General features: G+C 42.4%; 1 protein-coding gene across 1 annotated transcript in view; it reads right to left on the bottom strand.

Annotated features, from left to right (window-relative positions):
- LOC308515342 (kininogen-1-like) overlaps positions 1-19,431 on the bottom strand; it is a gene marked incomplete at its 3' end in the record, with an annotated part of 44,460 nt that overhangs the window by 18,178 nt on the left and 6,851 nt on the right. The window contains exons 2-9 of the mRNA XM_081085971.1: positions 19,064-19,174; positions 17,343-17,427; positions 13,112-13,284; positions 11,864-11,971; positions 10,798-10,882; positions 9,780-9,934; positions 1,041-1,148; positions 836-925 (exon numbers count right to left, since the gene is read on the bottom strand). Coding sequence (XP_080942097.1) covers positions 836-925; positions 1,041-1,148; positions 9,780-9,934; positions 10,798-10,882; positions 11,864-11,971; positions 13,112-13,284; positions 17,343-17,427; positions 19,064-19,174 — 915 coding nt within the window. The remainder of the gene's footprint in view (positions 1-835; positions 926-1,040; positions 1,149-9,779; positions 9,935-10,797; positions 10,883-11,863; positions 11,972-13,111; positions 13,285-17,342; positions 17,428-19,063; positions 19,175-19,431) is intronic.

Below are 19,431 nucleotides of genomic sequence, written 5' to 3'. Positions count from 1 at the left end.
TATCTACATTTCACTACTGGTGAGAACAGGATGCAGGAGGCAGTGTTCAGTGGTGCAAAGAGCATGGTCTTTGGAGTCAAATAAGCCAGAGCCTAGTTGTTAGCATCATGTGAACACGGATGACTCTGATTTGACCTACACTTGCATCCGTGCACCACTAGCTTCACTTTTCTCATCTCTAAAATAGGAATAACAGCAGCACCTGCCTCAGAGAGTTGTCAAGAGAAAAATATGTGTGAAGCCCTCAGTGCAGTGTCTGGGACAGAGCAAGCACTTGATCAGCTACTATCCACTTCAGGATCTCATCATCTTTGTAATTTTTAGTGTCTCATCCTTGACAATGGGAAAAGTCTTGCTTACCTCCCAAGGTTCTCTTTAGAATTGGAAAACATGATAAAAACCAATGCTTCTCACACTTGAATGTGGGTATGAAACCCTGGGGACCATGCTAAAATGCAGATTTGGATTCAATCAAAGTGGAGTTGTGTCTAAGAGCTGTATTTCTCCCAAGTCCCTTGGATGGAGGCAGATGCCAGTGAAGCATCTGAGGCATGTCTTAAAGCCCCAGAGCTAGTATTAGCTCTGCACAACAGGGGCTGTCCTTCATTAAGAGAGAGCCTCCTGAAGGATGGGACACTGACAATGGGTGAGATTAAGGGACTGACTGTTGTTTTCCTTTCTAGACATAAAAAGGAGAGGTCAACACAGAAATGTGAGAGTTCTCTCCATTCTAAAAAGATAATCCCCAAATTCATTTAAATAGTGGCTCGTTTTCAACCCCCAAATAGGACATTGCAGAATGATCAAAATTTACCCAACCTAATTAGAATCATACCTTTTGTGGTGATTGACATTTGAAAGTAGAGTCAATTCTATTCTTCTCACCTACTGGATAGTAAACATCAAAAGTGCATCTTAGAATTGCCTATCAGTGAAAACAAAAGTCAAAAGAGAAAAGTGTTATTCGTGAAATACTTATACAAGTATAAAATATCAAGTAGATATCCAGGGAATAACTAGAGAGTTGCATGACTACTTACTCCATGTTTTTTGATCTCACAACTTTCGCTCAACTCTTCATGTCTTTGCTTGGAACATGTGGTTTCCCTGGCCGTAAAGTCAATAGAATATTTGAATCCACTCACCACCTGGAAAATTAATTAACACAAAGTAGAACTTTCATTAATATTATATAATAAATGATATGTTTTTACCCTAAGGGACCTTAGGGGAGAATATTAAAATTTTAATTATACACTGCTCAAATGAAAGGTATACAAATAAAGTACAAATATTTGACAATTAACTTTTAGTTTGTATGCATGTGTAAAATATTTGGCTGTTGGTTGGTCTTGTTTCCTTTTCTGTAAAAGGAAACAAGGCTACAATTTTTATTTTATACTTTCTGAGTTTTATTATTCAACAACATTCAAGGCTCAAGTAATAGAATCTAAGAAGAGTAGGAAGAAAATTTTAAACATTTTCTTTAAGTATGCCTTATTGACATGCCAAGACCTGAATCAGAAAAATACCGAGTTAGTGTCACTACAGAAATTGTGGGTTAAATTTTGTGATTAGGAAAATTCTTTGGATTTTGTAGTTTGCCTCTCTTAAATTGTTTTATATTAAGAAACAGTTTTAATCTCTATCAATAATTTTTTAAACTGGATTTTAGAGGGACAGGAAGGAAGAGGGAGAGAGAGAAACACTGATCAGCTGCCTCCTGCAGGCCCCTTACTCGGGATCAAGCTCTCAATCTGGGCATGTGCCCTTACTGGGAATTGAATACACAAACTTTTGGTGCTCAGGGCATTGTTCAACCAACTGAGCGACACTGGCCAGTACTGTAGCAAAAGTTTTAATCTTTATATATACAATGCTGTGTCCACAATGAATATTTTGTGGCCCAATTTATTTATTTTCATATGAAAGAGGCACATTTTATTTATTTAAAATATTAAACTCATGCTTTTTAAAATGTACTGACTTCAATAAAATTGCACATATGGCTTTTTAAAAGTCATTTCAAAATGCCATACCTTACATCTCTTACACCTAAAAAATATACTCAGTAAAAAGTGACTTTAAATTGTGTGTTAAAAAGTTAGTTGATATGGCAAATTTCTAGTCCAAGTTTCAATACTTGAATCTAGTATCTAAATATGTGTGTGTGTGTGTGTGTGTGTGTGTAAAAGAATTCATGAATATATCAGTTGACCTAAAGAGATGACTATTATTTTTAAAAATTAAGTTACAGCCCTGGTTGGTGTGGCTTGATTCATTGAGTGTCATCCCATGCACCAAAGGGTCCTGAGTTTGATTCTCAGTCCAGGCACATGCCCAAGTTGTGGGTTTAATCCCAGGTAGGGTGGGTGGGTATGAAGGAGACAGCAGATTTATGGTTCTCTCTCCTCCTTTCTTTTCTCTCTAAAATCAATAAAAGGGTATTAAGAAATAAAATAAATGAAGTCACAGGGTGATAGTAGAATCTCGTTTGAAAAAGCAAAGCACAATAGTCTTCCCTTTCTCTGTGTTTTTTAAAGACAAGGAAAACGTGTGGTGGGAGGAAGAGAGCAGGAGAACAGAGTCATAGGAAGAGCTAAGCTCCCCCTCTACTTTTTCTCGCATTGTTCTGCTAGGTAAACATGGTTACATTTTTTTTTTAAATATATTTTATTGATTTTTTACAGAGAGGAAGGGAGAGAGATAGAGAGTTAGAAACATCGATGAGAGAGAAACATCGATCAGCTGCCTCCTGCACATCTCCCACTGGGGATATGCCCGCAACCCAGGTACATGCCCTTGACCGGAATCGAACCCGGGACCCTTCAGTCCGCCGGCCGACGCTCTATCCACCGAGCCAAACCGGTTTCGGCAACATGGTTACATTTTTAAGAAAAATTTGATACTTAACCTTTAAGACTCCAGGTATAGTTGTAAATGGAAAGGAAGGTTCTAAGAGGGTTTAGGGTCTATATTTTGGTGATCATAAATTTTCTTGCTCATTTCAGAATATATCTTAATCCAATTTTCCGTAGTAACAATAATGTTGATCACAGTAATGTTGCCTAAGAAACTTGACAATATGTGACACAAACCACAACTGATGGCTCAACTCTATTCAGGGTCAAGAAGAAGGAATTAAATAGATGTAAATCTCCCATTTGAGGGCCTCATGATGGCATCTATATTACCGTTATTATCAGGTGTCATTCTTAACAAAAGTCTTCCCTGCTCAAACCCATCCTGCTCAACCTTTTTTTTTTTTTTTTAAAGTAGAGATAACCACATAGCAAAATAAATTCCAAACGTATTAACAATTTAAATTAGAGAAATAAACTCAGGGGAGACAAGATGGCAGCAGAATAGGTGGACGCATCCCAAGGCTTGTCCTGGAGCAAATAGAATGAGCAGCTGAAACGAATAACATCCACCCGGAATTGGCGAAGGAGACTCAGCTGGTGAGGCAGTTTGTAGCGGGGAAGGGCAGAGTTCCCCTGGAAAGGTAAAAACCAGGGATCTGGGCAGAAACGTTTGCCAGATCTCTGAACCCAGAGGGTCAGAGGGAAACCGCGCAGCACACAGCCACGTCCCTTGGGACAGGCACAGCCTCTGACTGGGAAAAAAGATCCGAAGGACTGTTGGCACCGGGGGATTTGAGATCTGGGTGCCATAATTATAGAGGACTGAGTCCAGAGGGAGCAGCCTGAAGTGCTGACCAGACCATGCAGTGCCGGTAAGAGAGGAGCTTACAGAGACTCAGCCTTCCCCGTTTCTGTGGCCAGCATTTGTTTATTTTTTTCACTGAACCCTGTTCATAGGACATTTCAGATACAGACACTCACCCGTGCTGAGGAGTGGGAGAAGGTGGGGACGAGTGGAATCTGGGGAGAGGCTGGGGGAAAAAGGGGGCCCAGGAGAGGTGGCAGCAAGTTGAGTGCTGAGTCACGCCTGAGCCCAGGACGTGGGCAGCCATTTTCTACTGAAGCTATAACCCCTTCCTCCAGTCTCCAGGCAAGGAATACAGCCACACCCAGATTCCACCCTGAATGGTACGAAGGATTTAAAAAATCTGATTAGTCCCTGGGAGTTAACAGGGTCTGGCCTATAGAGAGGCCTTCAGTCCCAGCAACAACAACAACAACAAAACCACAGACATTCCAGAAAACTGGGATCTTAAGCCAGCCAAAGGAATGACATTACAATTTTTCATTTTTATTTTTTTATTATTATTTTGTTAGCTCTTTGTTCTTTGCTTTGTTCTGTTTTCCTTTTTTTTGTTTGTTGCTTTATTTTCTACTTCTTTTCACATTATTTTTCATCATTTAATTTATTTTCTATTTTTATACCATTTTTTAAATCATTTTTTTAAATATATTATTTTGTTCCCCTTCTTTCTCTTCTTATCCACTCATCCCTTTTCTTCTTCCTCTAAACTGAATTGAGGTCCCGCCCATATTTATCCAATTCTTAACCTTATTTCCAGGTATATCAGCTCAGCCTCTACAGATTCTGCCCCCACCCTCTTTACTGGGTGTTTGGTGTTTGTATTTGTTTGGTTTATCTATTGGTTCTGTGGTGTTCTCTCTCTCTCTCTCTATCTCTCTCTCTAGATATATATATATATATATATATATATATATATATATATATACATATATATATATATTCTCCTTTTTCTTTTCTCTCCTATCTTTTTTTTTCTTTCTTAGATATCATTTGTGCTCTCTTTTCTCTCCCCTAATTCTCTTTTCTCAGGCGGTCACTTATATTAGGGTTATCGGTATCGTGAGAACATCCATGCTTTGTTCCCTTTGGGTCATGTCTTGTTAAGGTGAATTTTATCCTGTCTGGCTAAAGTGCTAGAGAGCAATTCACATAACCAGACACCTGGAGAGGAAACTTCATTAGCAAATGGGTGAATTACACCATAGACCCAGCTACAGAGGGAGGAAGAAGGCGGCAGAGAGGGAGAAAAAGAGGAGTGTGTGGTTGTGTGTGGTGTGTGTGTGTGTGTGTGTGTGTGTGTGTGTGTGTGTGTGTGAATAAGGCACAGTTAGACCCCGCAGGACCTTTGGGGGCAGGCTAACCGGGCTAGCCTAACTAGGCAGCCTCTGCTACCATTGCAAACAGTACCAGGAGGCCAGCTCTTCTTCAGAGGCCTCACCTTTTTGAAGGGGAGAGTTGATGTAACTGAGAGCCCAGCTTCACCTCCCAGGGTGTCCTCAGTTAACACCTGGGACTCTACACCAGCCCTGATAGGGACCTGCTACCTCGACTGTTATCCCACTGTCAACGAGTCTCCAGCCACCCCAGGCTCAGGTTCCTGTGAATTCTGAAGCATGCACCCCTCTGACCAGCCCTACGCTTCAGTCCAGGGCACTGCAACCATGTGAGCAGCAGACAAATGAGCAGAACGCTCCTGTCCAAGGAGCATCAGCCCCACGAGCAGCCTGCCCCAGGCCTAAGAGCAGCAGCCTCATGTGGCCTGCCCCTGTCCAAGGAGCAGCAGCTGTGTGTGTGGCCTGCTCCCACATCTAAGGAGCAGCAACCATGCAAGCAGCCCAACCCGTCCAAGGAGCAGCAGCCGCACGAGCAGTCTGCCTACATCTGAGGAGTGGCAGCCCTGCGTAGCCCGCCCCCATCTGAGGAGCAGCAGCTGTGCACAACCCGCACCCTGCACCAGTCCGAGGAGCAGCAGCTGTGCAAGCATCTTACCCTCGTCCAAGAAGCAGCAGCCACACGAGCAGCCTGCCCAATCCAAGGAGCAGCACCTGTGTGAGCAGCCCACCCCCATCTGAGGAGCAGCAGTTCTGCGAGCACCCGTCCCCATTTGAGGAGCAGCAGCATCCCACCCCGGTCTGAGGAGCAGCAGCCACATGAGCAAACCGCCCATGTCCGAGGAGTGGCAGCCCTGCACAGCACACACTGGTCCAAGGAGCAGAGCCAAACACAGCCTGCACCTGTCCGACGAGCAGCAGCTGGGTGAGTGGCTTGTTCCCATCTGAGGATAAGCAGCCACGCATGCAGCTCACTCCTGTCCAAAAAGCAGCAGCCGCGCGAGCAGGCCACCCCCGTCCGAGGAGCAGCAGCCTTGCAATCAACCTGCCCATGTCCAAGGAGCAGTAGCCCCACAAGCAGCCCACCACATCAGAGGAACAACAGCAGCATGCATCCAGCCCCCATCCAAGAAACAGCAGCCATGTGAGCAGTCCACTCCAGTTCAAGGAGTAGCAGCTGTGTGGGTAGCCCACCCCCATCCAAGGAACAGCAGCCTCATGATCAGCACACTCTCTGTCTGAGGAACAGCAGCTGTGTGAGAAGTCTCCCACCACCAGCCAGAGGAACCACCACGGTTGTGATCAGCACCCACCAGAGGAGCTGCTGCCAACTGAGGAGCAGCTGATACCACAACCGCCCAAGGACCGACCACAGCCCGAGGAGCCACTGCCACCCAGAACGACTCAACATCTTGATCTGTTGGTGAGATCAAACATGGGTAGACAAAAAAAAAACCCAAAGGAAAGAAAAGGAGCAATCACAAGAAAAGCATCTAAGTGAAACAGAGGCATGCAACAAGTCAGAAAAAGGATTCATAATAAGGGTCCCAGAGTGCATAAACCAGATGGAGGAAAAAATCAACAACTTTTGCAAGACTCAAGAAGAAGTGGATAAAAAAATCAATAACATATGTAAGAATCAAGAAGAAATGAAGAGTGTTATAGCTGCAATAAAAAACACCATGGAAAGTTTCAACAGTAGATTAGGAGAAGCGGAGAACCGAATTAGCGAATTAGAAGACAGGGAAGCAAAACACACCCAAACTGAACTGCAATTGGAGAAAAAAGTTAAAAGACAGGAGGAGAGCCTAAGAGAGCTATGGTACAACATGAAACAAAGCAACATACAAATAATAGGGGTGCCAGAACAACAGGAAGAGGAACACGGGTTAGAAAACCTATTTGAGGAAATAATGTCAGAAAGCTTCCCTGAGGTGGGGTAGAAAAAAGTCACACAAGCACAGAGAGTCCCAAACAAGAGGAACCTGAAAAGACCCACACCAAGACACATCATAATTACATAGCAAATGTTCAGGACAGAGAGAGAGAATCTTAAAGGCTACAAGAGAGAGACGGAAAGTTACATACAAGAGATCTCCCATTAGATTAGCAAATGATTTCTCAACAGAAACACATCAGGTCAGAAAAGAATGCATGGAAATTTATAAAGTGATGCAAAGCAAGGGACTGAATCTAAGAATACTCTATCCAGCAAGGCTATCATTCAAAATTGAAGGGGAAATAAGAAGCTTCACAGACAAAAAAAAAAAGGCTAAGGGAGTTTATCACCACCAAGCCAGCAATGCAAGAAATGCTAAAGGAACTGGTGTAAAAAGAAGAAAAAAAAAATCTAAGAAAGAAAACAGTCACAAAAAATAGAAATGGCTACAAACAAGTACCTTTGAATAATAACTTTAAATGTAAATGGACTAAATGCTCCAATCAAAAGACATCGAGTGGCTGAATGGATAAAAAAACATGGCCCTGACTGGTTTGGCTCAGTGGATAGAGCGTCGGCCTGAGGACTGAAGGGTCCCAGGTTCGATTCCGGTCAAGGGCATGTACCTTGGTTGCGGGTGCATCCCCAGTAGGGGGTGTGCAGGAGGCAACTAATCGATGTTTCTCTCTCATCGATGTTTCTAACTCTCTATCCCTGTCCCTTCCTCTCTGGAAAAATCAATAAAATATATATTAAAAAAAACACATGACCCATATATATGCTGTCTACAAGAGACCCACCTCAGAATAAGGGACTCACACAGACTGAAAGTGTAGGGATGGAAAAATATCTTTCAGGCAAATGGAAATGAAAAAAAAAGCTGGGGTAGCAATACTTATATCGGACAAAATAGACCTCAAAGTGAAGGCCATAACAAGAGATAAGGAAGGCCACTTCATAATACTAAAGGGATCGATACAGCAAGAGGATATGACCCCGATAAACATATATGCACCCAATGCAGGAGCACCCAAATACATAAAAAGACTCCTGGAAGATATCAAGGGAGAGATCGACAACAATACAATCATAGTAGGGGACTTTAATACACCACTGACATCACTGGATAAATTCTCTATACCAGGGGTCCTCAAACTGCGGCCCGTGGTTTTAGACAATAAAGAATTTAAATTTAAAAAAGAATACAATGATTGGTGTACCATGTGAGTACACCACTAACATGGGTCATGTTTCCCGTGAAATGAGGGAGAAAGGTTGTGGTGTCAGGGGCAGGAATAAGTGCGTGAGTAGGAGAGAGAGCAAAGTGTCAGTTTTGACTTACTTTAATAACATTTGGTTATGTTTCCCCTGCAGTAGAGAAACTAATACAGGAAATCAGAAGATGACAATAAATAGCCCATTGTGCCATCACCTAAACCCACCACTGTGAATAGTTGGAGGTACTTGTTTCCTTTCTAATTGTTTTCTGTACTTTTTATAAAACACCTGACAAAGGAATGTATAGTCAATTTTATGGTCTCTTTTTTTTCACACTGCATATTTTAACACAAGGCATTTCCTACATCAAGAACTACTCACAACGATACTTTAAAATTGCTCCTTGGTACTCTATTTTAAGGATATGCCAGACATTATTTGATCATTTCTGTATTATTGATAGTTTTGGCAGTTTACCATGTTGTGTTTTATAGTTAAAGCTGCAATGAGTATCATTGTATGTAAAGACTCTATTTTAAATTTCTAGAAATTCAATTACTGAGCCAAAAGTATTAATTGTTATAAGTGAAGTCCTTCCTTCCATCAGATTATGTTGTTTTGCTGAAACACTTTGCTTCTATTTTGATTACGTTTGTTGGTTCTTTTTGTTTACATTTAAGGAGGCCAGTTTTGAGGTTTACAGTAGGAATGTGCCCATGAATAGATTACTCAGATGCTGTTAGAGTTGGAAGAAATTTGGGCTCTTCTCACCCAGCCATTCATTTTACGATGGGGCCCCAAAGACTGAGTGAGTCTGAATGACAGCCCGGTGTTACCCAGGACATGAAGGCTGAGGTTCTGGTAGAACTGGATCTTCTGACCCCACACTAGGATGCTCCTTATCTATTGACAGGGCATGGAAGGAAAGATGAAGCCCTAGAGGGTACATTTGTGGACTGGAAGGACACGTAGTCAGCGGGGAAGTGACCTGGAGGTGAGAGTGTGAAGAGAGTCTGGGTGATGATAGACTGACATGTGGCTGATCCCAAGGCATTAAGTGATGCTATAACAAGAAACAACTCTAGAAAGGCAGAAACTAAGAGTAGCTTTTCCTTGCCATACATTTTATTAATAATATAAAGTTGCTATAGTTTATATAACACTTTAAATTTCAAGAAGATAATGTATTGAAATATATTATCTCTCTTTTTTTGTTCCACTTATTTATGCATTCACTGGTTGCTTCTTGTATGTGCCCTGACTGGGGATAGAACCTGCAACCTTGGCATATAGGGACAATGCTTTACCCAACGGAGCTACCCCGTCAAGGCTTGACATATATTATCTTATTTGAGTCTCACCCCAATCCTTTGCAGACAGAAAATGGAATGTTCTAAATGACTTGTTCAAGATCACATAGCAAGCATGTAGTGAGATTGAGACTTGACATTCAATTCCTTTTACCAGGTATACTATTTCCCACCCCAAGATCAGCGGCAATATTAGTAAGCAGTTCGCACATAGACTATAATATCACTATTTTTGTAGCTTAATTTACATACCTGTGATGTTGCTCTGTGCACAATGTCAATCTTGAACAAGAACATTGAATTAATCTGTGCATTAAGTTTTGTAATGGAATGAGTCAGAACCTCGTTCAGATCAGGGCTGTCGACAGGTATCTCTGAGGGGCAGCCAAGGCAACCTGTGGCAAAACCTGAAAGAATCAGGTTTTAAGTCAGTGTGTGTACTGAAGGAGCAGTCTAGCCTAGTACCTCTCCTGCACATTGTCTAGCACTCATTTATAGGGGGCCATGTGCAGCCTAAAGGCCAGTAGTGAGTGGGTAGAGGTTGTCTGTGTGACCTTCACCTTACTGCCTGCCCTCTTTTCCTCTCCTCAGAGTCAAGGGCATTTAGGGAAACCTTCCATCAGAAGGTGTTAATTAGTACACCTTCAATATCAATGTGCTGCACTGTTCCTAAGTTTTTGCATTTTTGAAAGAAAGTGTAAGAAAGCCACGCTTAATTTAAAGGAATGATTCTCTAGTGGGAACATTTTAAGTCCTCTGATTCTGGTGAGCAGGGAGCTTCAGTGATGCTTCTCACTGTGGAATGTATGCAAATATCTTCCTTCCAAGTATGAGTAAAGCCAACTCTTGGTATAAGAAACACTGGTGTGACCATAAACTTGCACTATCTCGCTTTCCCCCCATTATAACATGCAGGAGGAAAAAGTTTTTAATTGAAAGGATTTTATTTTGAGTGATTAAATAGGAGATACAATTTATAACACCTGATGTAGTGACATCTTATACACAAGGAAGACCAGCTGACATTGCATCTGGAGATCAGCTTTGCCCAAAGAACATAAATCTTTCCTTTTGTCACCATCTTCCCTCTGGCCACTTGCAGAGCAGTCCCAGCTGCATCAGCTACAACACAGCTGTGCAGAAATGGGGTACAGCTGTAAGGTTTGTTGATTATATCATGGGACCAAAAGCACAATTCCTATAAAAAGACCTAGCTAGTTATCTGGGATCAACATGTACTACTAGAGGATAAACATGTATTATCGCATACCTGGTAAAACCTCACACTTCTGTGAGAAGGAAGCAATTCTTAGCTGAGGATCCATGTATGCAAGATCTGTACATTCACCAGTATCCTAGTTTTTCAAGAGTAAATAAGTTAAAAACGTTTTAAGAACTTTTAAAGTAAACAACTTGCAACATTAAATATAGGATGACCAAACGACTGAGCAGCAGGCTGCGTGTGGTGATCAGGCCAGCGGTGGGGGCAGTTGGGGGAAACCAGGCTGGCAGGGGAGATGCAGTTGGGGGTGATAAGGCCAGCAAAGGGGGGCATTTGGGAGAGACTAGGCTGGCAGGGGGAACAGTAATGGGTGACCAGGATGGCAGGGGGGCAATTAGGAGCAACCAGGCTGGCAGGGAGGGGGTAATTGGAGGCAATCATGCTGGCACACAGAGACATTGAGGGGCAATAAGGCTGGCAGGGGGGGTCAAGTAGGGGCCACCAGGCAGGCAGTTAGGCAGGTGAGTGATCAGGAGCTAGCGGTCCAGGATTATGAGAGGGATGTCCGACTGCCGGTTTAGGCCCTCTAGTCGGACATCCCTCAAGTGTCCCAGATTGGAGAAGGTGCAGGCAGGGCTGAGGGGACCCTGCCCACAGCCCCCTCCCTGCCACCCCCAGGGCACAAATTTTTTTCACTGGGCCTCTAGTTAAAAATAAAGAAAGAAGAGGTGAGGGGAGGGGAGAAAATGAGCAAAGGCAAGTTTGAAGTTAAGGAGTGTCCTGCGCAGAGCTCAGGAGCACCGAGAAGGGCCTTAAGCAGGTGGGAAGAAAGGGAGACAGGAAAGTTTGAAGACATGAACAGACAAAATTTACATGGCATAATTTTATCTCAAGCCCCAGTTATATCTGTGAATGCTTATTGCCAGATGTACAGATATTTTGACCAGGTAGGTAAGGCAGCTTGACTAGTGACATGGAGAATGTGGCTGTGAATTCATGCATGCCATCTAATATCTTAGTGACCAAGTCTTCCTGTGTAGCTGAGTATTCCCACACCTGTAAATACTGGACACCAAATGCTAATTACTTTATAATTCAATTTTTGCCTACTTACACCATTGGGAAGGGGCTTGCAGTCTTGGTTTAAGAATTTAAAATTCTCCTTGGAACAATTAGTCTGCTCAATTAAGTAAGTAACTTCATGATTCCATCTAGACACCACCTGAAACAATGTTGAATTAAATAGTTAAAAAGGGAAGTTTAAACATTATTCAATGTGTTATGAGGAACTTAGAATACTGCCTGGAATATTGCAGGTACTCAAAAATATAAACTCTTAGTACTAGGCAAAAGTCATGACTGAATAAACATTGAGCACTTTATGACTCTCACACTCCTCAACTCACACACATACACACACACACACACACACACACACACACTCTTACATATCTGAAAATAAAAGGCAATATATATGTAAGTGGAATTACTGTATCTTCTTAAGAAAAACCTAAGCAATATTTCCTCTTCCAGGCAACAGAAAAATAATGTCCTTTTGAATTTTGTGAAATAAAAATAATACTCTTCTAGATGGTTAAAAACACTTTGGAGCTAGAATGGCCTTTACTGGTAAGTTCTCAGGTTCCCAGACAGTCAGGCAGTAAGTTTTGTGCTGCTTTATCTTGGGTTAGTCCCACCCCGATAGCTGGCTATGAACGTAATTGAGTAGAACATGCATCTTGCATGAAGGGAAGTTGGATGGTCTATTAAAAGCAGGGAATGTTACTGACTAAAGTAAATCCCTTATAATTAGACAATGAAATACAAGGAACCCAGTCAACTGTCGGTAAAGACTTAGTGAACTGGGTCAATGAAAAGGCCAGAATTTCCAAGTTTACATTCTTTTGATGATATAAAAACTATAATTTAGAGAGTGCTCAGAAAGCCATGCCAACTGTTTGGGTACCATTTCATATTTTGGAGCCATGTTTGACTCATGATGGCTAAGTGATAATGTACTTTCTTAAAACCTTAAGGCTAGAATGATTTTTTCATCTCACCATTTCGAAGAAAAACATGTATTTCTAACTTACCATTCAATAAAACCAACCTCAGAGTCTGGGGTCTGATTAGCCACACTTTTGCCCTTTATATATTGCAGTATCTGAATCACTTTGACTCAAGAGAAAGCTCTTTACCTCCTATGCCAGTTAGATGAGGACATAAAAGAGCTCCCTCACCACCACTAACCGAATCATCGGTTTTCTATTGACCAATGGTTTATTTTAAGTAATGAAACCCTAAACATAAATATCCAACAAATTTTAACAATACTGTGAGAAAAGGAAACTAAAGCACAAACCTGTCTCTGTGCCCTTTCTACTTCTTTAAGAGCAAAGAGGTGGGAATGATTAGTGTGGTTGTTAAAATGTTCAATGGCATGTCTCAGAACACGGTTGAAGTCACCGGGTACAGTCCTTATGGGGTGCAGGCAACCATAGCATTCATACTCAGAGGTCACCACAGGGCCCTCGGCTTGACAAAGAAAGAGTAGGCAAAAGGGCAGCATTAATGTTCAAAACCTGCATTCAGATACATTGTCCTAAATAAGTAAGATAATTTCAAAGACCCTGGCAAACACACATTCTAGTAAATTCTAGTATGTATTAGAAAAAGAGAACACATGACTGCTTTTTTGTCAGAGGGGAAAAAACCTGCCATTGACTTAGGAACATCTTATGTGCATATTATTTTTCATAATTATTTTAAATTTATTTAAAAATCATTGTAAATTATAGCATAATACATTAATTTATCCTCTTATAAAAAAGTAAAATGCTTCAGATATGGTATCATTTATTTTTCAGTGTTCATTAAAGCTCCTTGAAACCTAGTTCAGGATATAATATGTTTTGTATCAATTCATTTCAACAACCATGTACATATTTTGTTCTTTCTGTAATACGTCAGGTGCTGAGTTAGACTGTGTGGTTACGTTAACTTGTTAGTGATGGTCAATGTGGTGTGTTGGAGAGCACAAGAAACTTCATTGGAAAGTTTGTAAGGAGGACATTCTGATAAAAGGAAAGTGTGTGAAATGCTGCCTGTCCTGTTTAGTGAAATTCCAACTTTGGGGAGACATAGGGGAGTGTCGAAGGTGGTGCCCCTAATTATTCCTTGACCTTTTCAAACAAGTCTGATTACGTACAGACCCCAGGTGTTTACTAGAATCCTTATGCTTCAACCCTGGATGCCCTTGCCTAGAGGACAATGTAAACACATGTGTCCTCCCAAGATTACTCACCCTTCTGATTGTATCTAAAGATAAAAAATGCAATAAAAGGATAACAAGGCAGTCAATCCAGGCTGCTCTGGCTGCTAGAGCCAGGAGCCCCTTAGCCCTCAAACTGTGTCTGAGTAATCTGTTCATCCATCGTTCAGGGGCTGCTGGTCAGCCCCCGCAGTAGTGAAGGTGTTGAGCAAAGTAGAGTGGGAGAGACAGAACTGCAGATGGATATTTCAAAATAATTCAGCAAGAGCTTGGGAAGGCAGGAGCCCAGAGTGAGCTCAAGAAAGACTTTCGTGAGGAGAAGAGGCCTGAGCTAAGAAGGGTGTAAAGTGGTCAAGGTCAACTGGGCAACATAAAGTGTGAGCCTGAGAAGGAGGAACAAAGGGAGGAATGGCTCTCAAGAAAGCAGGATGAGTCAGGGGCAGCCTGTGGGATGCGGTGTATACTTTTTACTGGGCTTAAAGCAGGGGGCAGGGACTGGCTATTGTGGTCTGGACAATTGGTAGAGAGAGTCCTCTGCTGTGGAGCCTGGACCACTCTCTGGAGTCCAAGGGTTATGAACTGTATTCCAAGGGTCATGGGCTTCTTGGTGAACCTGATGAGAACTATAGCGCCCTCTGTGGGAAAATGCTGGTACTCACAACGTTCTCCATATAATTTCAGGGTGTGCACTGACTCACTGAATTAAGAGTGGTCGGCAGTAATGATGGGGTGCCACTGATGGGGTCTTATTTTTATTTATTTTTTTTATTTTAAATACATTTTATTGATTTTTTTTACAGAGAGGAAAGGAGAGAGATAGTCAGAAACATCGATGAGAGAGAATCATAGATCAGCTGCCTCCTGCACATCTCCCACTGGGGATGTGCGCGCAACCCAGGTACATGCCCTTGACCGGAATCGAACCTGGGACCTTTCAGTCCGCAGGCCGATGCTCTATCCACTGAGCCAAACCGGTTTCGGCCACTGATGGGGTTTTAATAAAATAACACAAAATGTTAAAACAGGATCGAGCTTGTATTAAGATTCCAAGCAATGTTTATAACAGACTAGAGGCCCAGTGTATGAAAACATGAACTGGGTGGAGGGGTCCCTCAGCCTGGCCTGCAACCTCTCACAGTCAGGGATGCCTTTGAGAATGTCCACCTAAGCCAGCAGTCAGACATCCTTCTCGCAGTCCAGGACCCCCTGGCTCCTTACTGCCCGCCTGCTCACTGTTCCTTACCACTCAGCCAGCTGTTCCTTAGTGCTGTTATGGAGGGGGAGAGGCTCCTGCCTCCACTGCTGTGCTTGCCAGTCATTAGCCCAGCTCCTGGCTGAGCGGTGCTCCTCCTATGGGAGCACACTGACCACCAGGGGGCAGCTCCTGCGTTGTGTGTCTGTCCCCTGGTGGTCAGGGCACATCACAATGACCGGTCGTTCTGGTCGTTCAGCCATAACGGTCACTTAGGCTTTTATTATATGGATAGCCTTAACACGCTGGTCAGTAGAGGCACACGCTGTAGAGGGGAAACCATGAAGGCTCCCTGGGCCCCTTTGCCTTGGGCTCTCACTGTCTGAGTGTGCAGGACCCAAAGAGAATCAGGAGGCCAACAGTGTTCTACAATAGTGTCCCTCAGTTGCGAGTAGGTCAACACAACTCCCCTTGCAGCTGTTTCTTGGCACTCACTCCATAAGCATGAGTGTCAGAAAAAAGATTTACTGGGTGAATATTCATAGCTTTCCTCTCTGCTCTCCCGTTGCAGAAGGTATGTTGCAACAGGGCAGTGGACAAAGTTAACAGACTGGAGGGGACTTACATGGGAAAGGAGAGAGAATTACTGAGGGGAGAAGAAAAGATTGATGAACACAGAAGGGGGAAGGGGAAGAGAGTAGAGATCAGTGGCTGGTTTGCTGACCTCAAGGGAAGCTCTGTCTGGGGTAAGAGGAGAGATGGAGCAGTCTTTTGAGGGTGATAGAAACAAATTCAGTTTTTCCAGGCAATGGAATAAGTTTTCATCCTGCTCCAACATTTCTGGGGAGATTTTTAAAAAAATTTTAAAAGATTTTAAATTTTGAATTCTGAAACATATTTTGCCAAAAATGTTTCAGATAAGGGATTACCTTGTAGTAATCACCTTGTAGTAATTGTGGATCTACAAGGTGTGGCAAAGAGCTTTTTCTCTCACAGTATATAAGTGCTGTGTTCTGGATCATGTGAAAATTTGCTTATGAGCTAAAGATCTTAAACTAAATAATAAAAAACTACTCCAAAATTTTTTTAAAAAAATGTGATTTCTTTTCTGTTTTTGACTGTTTTTCTTTCAATGCCACTTCTTGCAAGAGCTGAAACTCAAGAAATATAGTTTTTGTGGGTTCCTTATGGAATATTAAGGCCAATATAGAACAATTGCTCCTAAACTGATGTTCACGAGTGTGGCTAAAGATGCTGTTCTGGAGCCTCCTATATTAAAATCCTATTCTTGCAAAAGGCCAGTTCTGGGTTAGCTTTTGTGGTTGACATTACCTAGATGTGTCCATTCTTCTGCACCCAGCCACTCTGCCACCAGAGGGAAGGAGCTAATAGTTGTTATATCTGCATAAGTTGCTCCATTCTTACAAGGTCTACTATACCAACTCTGCTAATTGTTAGCTATGGGATACTGGGCAAGATACTTAACTGTGGTGGGCCTGGGTTTCCTTATTTGTAAAATGAGAATATTAACTCTTGCCTTATAGAATTGTTGTGAGGATTAAATAAATCAACATATGTAAAACAATTAGCACTGTGGCTAGAAATAAGTGCTCAATAGATGTCAGCTATGATTACTTTTATTTTTATGATCATCAATACAGTATTATGCTTTAACTTCAAGCCTACCATCTAGCTTCAGTCTACAATAACCCTCTGAAGTGAGAATTACTGTGATCCCCTTTTAAGGAAAAGGGAAACCAAAAAGATGAAGAGCTTTTGAAAGTTTGCAGGAGAGATCTGATCTCAAAGCCTGTGCTTTTCTGGCTCTGGGACACCCCCACAATTGAAGCATGTGGCATGTTTTCTAGTCCTTTCCCAGGGCCTTTGTACACACCTAATTCAGCGCTGCTGTCCAGGGAGAGGCCAGGGGATGATTGGCAGGAGCCTGGCCCCAACTCAGGACTCTGTCACTACAGCCACCCCCCGCAACCCCCTTCACCAAGGCTGCAAATAGCATTGCACAGCCACCCACTGCCCTCTGGGAAAGGGCTTTGTCCAGGTTATGCTCCTGGCCCCACGTGGAAATGGTTCATTTCCCCCCAGGGCAGCGCCACCCTATATATCAGCTACCTGGAGTAATTTGGCAGGTCTGGGATGTCACAGAGAATTCCACATTCCGTCTCTTCCCTATAGTCGCCATGCATTCTCCTGTGGCCTAGAGAGAGAAAGAAAGAAAGAAAGAAAGAAAGAAAGAAAGAAAGAAAGAAAGAAAGAAAGAAAGAAAGAAAGAAAGGAAGAAAGAGAGGAAGAAAGGAAGGAAGGAAGGAAGGAAGGAAGGAAGGAAGGAAGGAAGGAAGGGAGAAAGAAAGAAAAAGGAGACCATTTAATCTTTCAGAAGGAGAAGTGCACCTAGTGCTGTTGCTACTAGTAAGTATGGTTTTTCTCTTATTTAAAACTTAATATTTTTTCTAACAGAGTTTTGAGATACAAGAATGAATGTTTTTGTAGCCTAATCATTATTATTTACAAGTCATTGATATTCATGAGGTGTCCAGAGGAGAGGCAGTATAGATAGTGAGGTTTTAAAATAATGTTATGTTTGGAGCACTGGAGATATTCCTTTTTCACCAAGGTGAACACAGTGCCCTAAAACTAGCCTGCCAAACTCTCCTCTTACAGTTCAACGTCAGGTTTCAACTGCACAGAGGATGCGGTGCTTTTGATACCATTGTAATAACCAGGTATTAACTGAAAATGAGCAAAGGGAAGGCCAAATAAACACATGCCCAGTAATGTCTGGGTGACCTAGGGAAGGTACTTGTCTGTCAGTCACCCCTGGGAACATAGTTGGTGTGGCCACTGCAAGCACGGGAAGATTTCAGATATTAAACTCCTAAACAAAGGCGTTCTCTCTCTTGCCTCTCTTGCACACTATGGCTCCTGGCTCTCTTGTTGCAGGGGACACACTTCCCTGCATGCACCCACATGGCCCACAGCCATATGCCCCCCCACACACACACACACACAAACAATGGACTAATGGATGGGAACTAGCCTGATGCTGTGCTGGACCCAGCTCCACCATGGAATGGAAACTTGGGACATTGGTTTGGATTTTGGCTCTGCTGATTCCCCAGCTGCACCTTTTTTAGGACTGGTTTAAGGGAAATGGGACTTTAGAAATGCAGATATGGAATTCCACACAAATAAAGATCTCTTATATTCCTGTGTGAGTCTTAGAAAGTTCTTTTTCTCAAGATATCATGAGGACCGGACCCCCAACATCCAGTGGGAAAAGGGATCCCCGTTTCCACCAATAACATTTGACAGATTAAAGAGGTGAGTCCATGGACTATGGAAAGAGTGGCTTCCTTCCTGGCAGATACTGGCAGTTAGCTCCCTCAGGTAAGGCTAAACAACCAGCTGTGGTGTGGCAAACAGATGTTATGCATTTGGTTAAGATATCTTGTTATTAATACAAAGTCTTTTCATATGTATCTCCTTTCATCTTTCAATTTGTGTCAATTTTACAGGGAGCCCAAGGGTTAAAAGTGGTCAGCTAATTAGAGGCGGAGTAGAATTCCAACTCAGGTCTGCACAAATAAAGCACCCAATTGATCATAGGAGTCCCCTCTTCATGGGAGGGCTTTCTCCAATCTCATGGCTGGCCTCCCATGCCCTTTCTGTCTGTGCAAGAACATAGACATCAACCATTTGCCTTTTGTACACATATGAGTGTTTATGTGCACCCCTCACAAACAGGCTCCACAGTACTCATCACCCCCAGCACTAATAGAATAACTCCACAGTCTCGATTGAGAAAACTGGAGGCTCTGGACCATCACACTTACAGCTTGCTCAGCTTCTTTGTAGTTACAGTCCTGCCAGGTTTTGCCACTTTGTACAGGACAGTCTCCCTCCTTCATTTCATACTTGACAGAATAAAATATGTCATGGTCTACCTGGAAAAAAGCAATCAAAGATACATAGGGCTCATTCAACTGACAACAGCAGACCGTTGGAGAGGGATCTGGTGCAGTTATGTATATTTGATATTGATTTAATTCAACAAGAGCAAAACATTTACTAAAAATACTGAAAGTCATAAATACTTGGAAGAATGTTCATAATATATTTATAAGCATGTATTTTCAAATAACAAAGTAGTATACATAGTATTAGCCTATTTTTTTAGAAAGCAATTTACATGCACATACAT

Source organism: Myotis nattereri (assembly GCF_964212035.1).
Source record: "Myotis nattereri genome assembly, chromosome: 3".
Lineage (NCBI taxonomy): Eukaryota > Metazoa > Chordata > Mammalia > Chiroptera > Vespertilionidae > Myotis > Myotis nattereri.
Note: the sequence above shows the minus strand (reverse complement) of the source record. Positions and strands in the feature narration are given on the sequence as shown.